This window comes from Sinocyclocheilus anshuiensis, unplaced genomic scaffold (assembly GCF_001515605.1).
Source record: "Sinocyclocheilus anshuiensis isolate Anshui unplaced genomic scaffold, SAMN03320099.WGS_v1.1 scaffold1162, whole genome shotgun sequence".
Classification (NCBI taxonomy): domain Eukaryota; kingdom Metazoa; phylum Chordata; class Actinopteri; order Cypriniformes; family Cyprinidae; genus Sinocyclocheilus; species Sinocyclocheilus anshuiensis.
The window spans coordinates 1931671-1941147 of record NW_015540875.1 but is presented as its reverse complement, the minus strand read 5'-3'; the positions used below and the strand labels follow the sequence as shown (position 1 = coordinate 1941147).

General features: G+C 35.3%; 1 protein-coding gene across 1 annotated transcript in view; it reads right to left on the bottom strand.

Moving 5' to 3' along the window:
* Nucleotides 1-9477, bottom strand: part of eif3ha (eukaryotic translation initiation factor 3, subunit H, a) — a 68819-nt gene that overhangs the window by 43427 nt on the left and 15915 nt on the right. The window contains exon 2 of the mRNA XM_016485831.1: nucleotides 5440-5596. Within this exon, the coding sequence (XP_016341317.1) occupies nucleotides 5440-5596 (157 nt within the window). The remainder of the gene's footprint in view (nucleotides 1-5439; nucleotides 5597-9477) is intronic.

Here is a 9477-nt window from a genome sequence, read left to right as displayed (position 1 = left end):
AATGGCTTTATAACCTTTTCCAGACTGATAGATCTCAATTACTTTCTTTCTCATTTGTTTCTGAATTTTTTTGTTTTTCGGCATGATGTCTAGCTTTTGAGGATCTTTTGGTCTACTTCACTTTGTCAGACAGGTCCTATTTAAGAGATTTCTTGATTGCGAACAGGTGTGGCAGTAATCAGGCCTGGGTGTGGCTAGAGAAATTGAACTCAGGTGTGATAAACCACAGTTTTAACAGGGGGGCAAACACTTCTTCACACAGGGCCATGTAGTTTTGGATTTTGTTTTCCCTTAATAATAAAAACCTTAATTTAAAAACTGCATGTTGTGTTTACTTGTGTTATCTTTGACTAATATTTAAATTTGTTTGATGATCTGAAACATTAAAGTGTGACAAACATGCAAAAAAATAAGAAATCAGGAAGGGGGCCAACACTTTTTCACACCACTGTATATTGCCATTAAGTAATCAAAACTAATGATAATTGCAAGTTACTTTAATGCATTTATGCCACAAAATGAAAAATGTATGCTGATATAGTCAAAATCCCATTCTGAAACCTAAAGCATTTCTGATCTTTTAAAGGGCAAAGTATGATAATAAACACAATGATGCGCTTGCAATTTGTTCTTTGGCCTTAATTTTATTTTCTTGACTGTTTGCTTGAATAAAAACGTAATGTTTATCTCATTGAGAATCATTTGAATACGGAAGGATTTAACAGACTAAACTAAATAAAAATGAATTATTAACAAAGTTATGGAAAATGGAATGCTGAAATAATAACATGTACAATGAAAGTACAATGAAAAGCAAGCATAAATAAGGTGTGAAATGGGATGCGAAAAACACCTGAAATGCCCCTTAAAATGAAAAACAAATCAATATATCATGAATTAAATCAATAAATAAAAGCAAAAGGGAAAGTATGAATGAATAAATAGGACATGACATGTATTTATGCTTACATTTCAATGTGCTTCATTGCAACATTCCCTTACATATTTAATCATTTGTTAAATGAGTGGGTTCACTAGCATAATTTATTGCAGTATCAAAATTAGTATGGAGTCTGGAGAACAGAGGAATTTTACTGGTGGCAAAACTTGAATTACTAATCTACTTTCATGTACTGTTGAGAGTGCAGAGCAAGAGACCAGCCTCTTGATCTATTGGTTGCTTTGAAATAACAGAGCGCATCCCTGTGGTAAATATATGAGCAGAAGTACAGTACCTGAGTTCAGGCCTGCTCTTATCACGGCAAGTGTATCTCTGTATCCACATAACAGGCATTGCTGTATTGATTCAAGCCACGGCAGCATTAGGGAGCGATATTTCTTACGCTGGCTGCAGAGATAAAGCGGAGTCTCTGAGCATTCGTCCTTGGACACCATCACCGGTTTGGTCTCTGGTCCTGCTGCATCTGGACTTGCAGCTTGTTAGTGCTCTGCCCAGCCGAACGGTTCAACACCGCTAACAAGCAGCCTCTAACGGCAAGGTCATTCACTCAGTCAAAGTGCCAAGGATGGGGGCTGACCTCTTCACGACGCCTGACGCCAGGCCGATAAAGGTCCTGGAGATAATTACAACCACCGCTGGACCAGGCCAGTTCAGAAAACGAATAAACACTTCCTGCCATGGAGAGAACGACGCAATGCTACAGCTGGAGAGCGAAAACGGCAATAAGCGCAAGTCGAGCTGGAAATAACTGCAGTATAACCCTCCCTTAGTGTATGATACAAAAATCAATGTAAGGGTAGAGATGCACAATCAATTAAAACAATCAAGACTATTGAGTGAATTAATAAACTGCTTAAATGCAGAGGTGTTTAAATTAGCCAGTATGCAAAAATGACAACCAAGCAGTCTGATCCACACATACATCATGCACAAATGATACAATCATACAAAATTATTGGAATTATTTTGGATTTACTATATGATGTGCCAAATACAAAGTAGCATGTAATAGGGTTGGACGTAGGGCTGTCGCGATTCGTCGATTTTATTAGACTATTCTATTTTTAAAAATCCTCGACTTCATTTTGCTCGCGTCGTGTGTAAAAAATAATCATCAGGCCGTTGGCGCCCTCTGCAGTCATTTGTTGTAATGCGTAATGTACATTAGCTCTATTGTTTATAATACATTATGTATTTTAACAGTTTTGTTCAATAAAACCATATGATTTCTGGCTTTTGATATTTTCTGGATTCCATTTTAATGGTTACATTAAATTTTAATAATCAAAACCATCTCCAATTAATTGATTTTATTAAAAAAAAAAAAAAAAATCTTTTTTTTCAGAAATACTGCACATTTACATTTATTTGTTCATCTTTCAATCATCATTGCATTGCAGTAGCCTGTGTTTTTCCTCCAGATATGATTGGGATAAAGTTACAACATTTTGTGTAAGTAGGATTTTATTAAAAAAAAAAAAAAATCTTTTTTTTCAGAAATACTGCACATTTACATTTTTCTCCTAAATAAATAAATTCTGCTAAATAACATTTCATAACATAACATTTATTTGGTAAATACTCCTTTAAAATGTGTTTTTTGATTATAATTTTATTATTAGTAGACTAGAACTCGTGGTTATGTTGTCATTCTTACACTATAATACTGAACTTTGATTTCAGTGATTTGGACTATGAGATGGATGCACTTTACTTTTGCTTTAAAAAAAAGGATTTCATAGAAATTTGGATTTCATTTGGTTTAATAAAATATAGTTTAATAAAATATTCTTAAGTAAAATGGTTGATTTTTTTTGTGTGGGAAATTAATCGTTTAGATTAATCGATAAATTAGTCTATAGATTAATCGAAATAAAAGTAGTCATTAGTGGCAGCCCTAGTTGGACGATTAATCGAAACCGAAATTCAGAATCTCTAACCGACGTAATTTTCCCATGTCGGTTATTTCGTTTTTTTTAATCCTATTAATACTTTCCCCTAAAAAACATACTACCGCGTCGGCGCTATACGTACGTGTATGACCGTTGCGCTCACGTGTTTTGCTGCGTCTCGCACATGAGTGGCACGCTAAAATAATTTAAACTTTTACATACAGCGCCGCTCAAAGTCAGTTCCAAAACAGAGGATCAATCAGTCAGAAGACCCTGGAGGCGGGGCAAGTGTTGAGAGCTTTTGTTTACAGTAGCAGGTTGACAACACTGAGTAGGCATTCTGCGCTGCGTTTTTTTTTTTTAAACAATTCCTGAGCGCTGCGTCTCGCGGTTTTAGACACAAAGACATGTTCTGTGAGAACGGACTGTAAGAACCCTAGAGTAAACGCACATATAGAGAGGACAAGACCAATGAGAGGGTGCCATGCTCTTTCTCTTAATCAGCAGTGTTGTATTTGCATACATTCATTATTTAAAACATTTGTTTACAGGAGATGCAAGTTGTTATTTTCTACTTTTCACATTGTATTTTTAAAATTATATTAATTTGCAAGAGATACAAGTTATTTTCTATTTTTCGCATGACACTATTTAAAATGTATTTTGTTTGCCAGAGATGCTGGTTATTTTCTACTTTTGACATTGCAATATTTATTTATTTTGTTTGCAAAAAAATGCAAGTTATTCTCTTTTTTTTTTTTTTGGAAACTTGCTTTTTACAATAAAACTGAAATGTGACTTTTTTCATAAGATGTAAAAATAAATAAATGTAAAAAAAATAATCGTTAAACAATCATAATCGAGGTAAAGTGTTTAATTAATCGAGGTTTTGATTTTAGGTCAAATCGCCCAGCCCTAGCATGTAATGTAACAAACCAACATGCAATGCAACAAAAGTACAATGTTCCCATTATCTTCAACATGAATGTAAATTGTGTCGACCAGGGATTTTCAAACATTTTCATACCAAGGACATCTAAAATAGGACTCCCTTTGCAAGAGACCCCCCTCTTAAAAATCCAAAATTACTACAAAATTAAATTATAGGGTTTTATGTTCTTACACAGCCATTACTAAAACAACCACCGGAAAAGATTTATTGAGTATTAAAGCTGACAGAACATCTCTTCTCTATGCATTTATTGTTCAAATCTAAGACTGTCAACAGAATAAAATAACTATGATTAATCTCATGATTGCGGACCACTCTTTAAATAGCAAAATAAAACCAATTTTATTAAAATACAAAAGGAACTACTTTAATACAACAATAATAATAATGTGCAGTTAAAATCTAGGACTGTTGACAATAATTGTGATTGTGATCATTGTGATTAGGGCTGCACGATTAATCGCATGCGATATTTAACGCGCATCTTGTCAGTAAAGACGGTTCTGTAATCAGCGGTAAATCTCCATCACCTGCATGCTTTCACATTGAGCAGCATTAACTACACAGAGTGAATGTGAAACCCCGCAGGTGATGGAGATTTACCGCTGATTACAGAACCGGCTTTCTGACAAGATGCGCTTTAAATATCGCATGCGATTAATCGTGCAGCCCTAATTGTGATTAATCTCATGATTGCTGAACACTTTTGAAAAAGCAAAATAAAACAATTTTTATTACAATACAACAAAAACAATTAAAACATTTAAAAGAAACATTTTTTTTTAAATTACTAAATTTATATTTGCAATAATTGTTTAATAACTTTGTTATTATTATTATTATTATTATTATTGTTGTAAAACATTTATTTTGATATTTAATACATTTTACAATAATAAATAACTGTATTTTAATAAAATACTGTTACTCTTCCTACTACTACTACAACTAATAATAATAACTATTATTATTATTATTATTATTATTATTATTATCATTATTAATTGTTATTTGATATTATTTATTATTTAAATATATTTATCATAAATAAATATATTATACCACAGAACCCCAAATAACCCTTGGAGCTCCCTGTTTTAAAAACAAATGGTTTAGACAGCTTCATTTATTGCAATGGGAGTGTTGGTGGGAATCAAACAGCTGCGTTAAAACTGTAAATTTGCAGTGACAGCTTTAGTGATTACAATGGGAGCGTTCTAGCATTGCTGCGCTGCTTGCTTTCTGTGTAATTTCTTCCAAATATGAAGAGTTTTGTTTTTCATGCTGCTAAGAGGATCAGAGTTGACCGTTTAGTCACCGTCTTGATTTAATGATGTATAAAACAGCAATTAATTAATTCAGGAACACCGCTCACAGCTTGTTTCGGATGTGTGGCGACATAAAATATAGTCGCCCCACACAAAGCAGGCATTTTAATGCAAATTCTATTCATCAAAACGAATAGTGATTACACTATAAAAAAAAACACAAGCGAAAAGCAATTCCCCTTTTCACAGTTCTCTCGCCCTGAAATCCAAATAATCCCTCTCTCGCTGCTTCCCAGAGCGCCGAGCGCAATCATCAATGATTAACCGTCCAGAGAATGGAGCTCTGGAGATTGCCGTTCACCTCACCTTCATCGAAGTCGACATCATCTTCGGTGTGCTGGGGGAAGGGGAAGCAGTTCGTGATCTCCAGACGGTCTTCAACCACCAGGCCAAGCAGAACACCCTGAACCACCTCACTGCCCTGGCCCTCCTCCTGGTAGTGCTTAATGATCTTCAACACCACCTGCAGACGCACAAACACACAGCCTGATCAGAAACCTGCGAGGAAACATTTCTTGCGAAACCAAATTTGGGCCTGCCGAAGCAAATTGAATAATATATGATGCAATTTCTCCCCCTAAAGGCATTTAAAGTGTCTTTGTGTCGCCTTTGCAGGAGCGACAGCGGGCAGAAATAACATTTATATGAGTTTATTGCACTAAGATTTGCGAGGTATAACCAGGTACGCAATTGCATGCGCACAAGCACTTGAGTGAACTGGTTAGCATTTAACTAGGCATGTCAAAAAGAACACATTTTCAAGATCTTAATGCAAGACACCACAGGTGAATAGGGTAAAAAGTTTAACGGAGACAATTGTTTTGTATGAATATTACGTTTTCTAAAATGTTTAAATATGTAAGAGGCATCATCTTATTAAATATGCATTCATTTGCAGCAATCTAAGATAAAGCCAGGTTCAAAATTATTGTTGACACTGGAGCTAAAGGTTTTTACAGAGGAGATTTTGGATCTCTTTTTGTCACTCCATAAATCAAAAAACACTGTCAACATCCAGAGAGAAAACATACATTTTCACCATGTTTTTAGGAATAAAATGTCATCTAAATCAGGCAAATGATATATGAACAAACTTCTGTAAAAACTTTCAGAATATAGATAGGAATAAAGCTATAAAGTTTGGTGTATGTAAGTGCTGCTGAAGTAGACAATTCTGTGCAGATTTCGCTCCTGATTCGGATGAGACGACGTTTTTAGAGAAAACAAATTATGGATAGAGTATTTTAGGAGCAGAATCTTTAATCATTAAAAATGTCTTGATGGATTTGTTTACTACAAACATGTAGCTTTTCATTTCGCAAGACAATTACTGATTTACTGGACTGGTGTGAATTATTGTGATGCTTTTATCAGCTGTTTGGACTCTCATTCTGACGGCACCCATTCACTGCAGATGATCCACTGGTGAGCAATTTCCCCAAATCTGTTCCCATGAAGAAACAAACTCCTCTACATCTGGGATGGCCTGAGGGGGGAGTACATTTTCAGCAAATTTCTATTCCTTTCAAATGCTCTGAATTTCCTGACTCCAATCAGGCATGTTTCTGCATTAAAAATACATCTGAGAACAATAATATTCAGACGTTCTGCACATTTGTATGCATAATTAAGATGCAGTAAACACTAATCCATCTCAGCTGACCACTGGTTATCGGATGACCTAAGACAGATGTTAATTCCAGGCTTATGTTTGCCCATGTGCTTTAGACGGCTCTCAGGAGAATATTAATATGTGCAAGCTTCGATTTAAAGATTGGCAGAGAGGGAAAATATCAATCTGTCTGCGCTCAAAACAGTCATGAATGTGAAGAGCGGGGCATGTCGCTTTAAAATGAAAGTTGGAGAGCTAAATGGAAGATTGCTCCTCCATCTTAACATGGTACTTTGCGACCACTCAGAGCAGAAAAAGATGGAGAAAGACCTGGGGTTAATGGAAGAACAACTACGCTCACTGTCTAATTACGCCGTCTGCACAGCCTCTCTGAATACCAATGGGGGTTTTTCTTCTGCTAAGTCCTACAGTAGCAAGAACTCTTCTTCAACCCCATTGAGAGAGCCAGTTCACTCTGCCCAAGGCCTGATGGGATACGTTCGTTTTTCTCAGAAGGGACACAGCATTTCATATCGCCAATATCTGATGGGGAACTAAAGTGCATCAGTACATTTGTAAATTTCATACGGCGTGTCGAGGCGGGAGATGCATTTAGAGCATACGGATGCTGCGCAGACGAGACGGAAGTCATACATTTACTGTTACTTCAGCAGATAAGAGTGGGCCAATCCAATTCCAACCTCAAATCACCGCTATAGGATGCCATTTTTTAAAACATAGGCTATATACTGGGACACATGATTTTATGACATTAGGCCATTTCGCACCGCTTTAGTTCCAGAACTAAATGTACAGTACTAAAGTACTGGGACAATTTTGCGCAAACTATTTCCCTGTACTATTTAAAGGGTTGCATTCGCACCGAGAGTGTGTACTAAGAAGTGACGTAAGCCGGTCGACAGAGACATCATTTGTGCGCGGTGTTCAACAACAGAAACAAAGAACAACATTAACAACAGGAGGATGGAGGACGCTGTGATGTTTGGCCAATCAATGTCTACTTACGTCACGATTAGTACCAGTTGTGCTGGTTAGACCCTGCTCCGGAGTAGGAGCTAATTTGGTTCTCGAAAAAGGCAGTCCGGTACTAAAATCGCACCCAGTTCCGGCAGTGCGAAAATGCCAAAAAGTGGGTAGGTCCACAATTAGTTCTGGTACTATGAAAAGGTTCCCGCAGTGCGAAAGGCCCTATTAGGTTCCATTAATGGTCCTCGAATGTTTCAAAGTGGACAGTAGACATGCTAAAATATCAACTGACTGTAATCAAGCACTCGCATTTGAAAGTGAAAATGACGTTGTGCAAATGTGAAGAATTTTGCAGATTCTTTTAAAAACGCTTCTGTTCTGTTCATTTTTCTAATGCAAAAACTAACCTGTATGTATCATTTAACATGAAATTTTAGAAAGGTTTAGTCTGTAAATATTAACTGGCTCATGCAGACATCACTTCGTAAGCTTGAGGAAGTGTCCAGTCAAGTAGCTCATTAAATATTTATGAGCCAAAACCTTTACAACAGTAGGATTTGTTCATTCTAAAGCTGATTAGCACACGCTTAACATCATTGTCAGTCAGCAAGTTATGCATGCTGCGTAAATGTCGTGTAATGTCATTAATATTCATGAGCAAAGCATTTACCTTAGTATAGATGACAAAAAAATGAGAACCTCATAATATATAATCATTTAAAATAACTTTAATAAATACTATAGCTATAGAATGTTTAATATAAGAGGCCTAGACAATTAAAATATTAAAATGTTATTAAAATTTGATTCATTTTCAAATATCTGAATGTTATCTGATCTGTTAAGCATTACATATTGCTTAAAATTCTAATCAGAGCAAAAAGTTGTGTAAAAATATGTAAAAAATTACATTCAAATATTTTTTTTATAATTTAAAAATATATTATATCATTAAATTACAAAATTATATTTATAAAAGTTTGATATTTTCAAAAAGTGACAGTAAAGTCATTTATGTCTCAAAAGATTTCCATTTAAAATAAATGCTGTTCGTTTGAACTTTTGAGCAGAATCCTGAAAAAAATTGTATGAGTTTTAACAAAAATATGAAGCATCATGACTGCTTTCAACACTGATAATAATAAATGTTTCTTTAGCAGCAAATCAGCATATTAGAATTATTTCTGAAGGATCATGTAACACTGAAGACTGGAGTAATGATGCTGAAAATGTAGCTTTGCATCACAGGAGAAAACTACATTTTAATATTTACTCAAATACAGAACAAATAATAAATAAATGCAGACTTCTTAAAAACATTAAAGGAGACATATTATGCCCCTTTTTACAATATGTAATAGAAGTCTCTGGTGTCCACAGATCATTTATTATATCATTTTGAAAATGCCTATTTTGAGTGGAAGCAGAGAAGCGCTGTTTTTCAGGCCTGTTTCTTTAAATGCAAATGAGCTGCTGCTCCCCGCCCCCTTTTCCAGAATAGAGCCATTACAGCTCGGACCTGCTAAAAACATCTGTTTTGGTTCTGATTATCATGTTTATGATTTTAAACTGATATACGTTTTTCTGAGCGCACATATCCGAAGCACACGCACAGAAAGCGGCTGTCACAGCATGTGAGTACTAAACTAAGTTCTCATTCACAAACAGGTTTACGTTAAAAACACACGAGTTACAAAAAACAGTCGGTTATGTCTGTGAAGGTAAACAGCTGGGAAATAAATCGT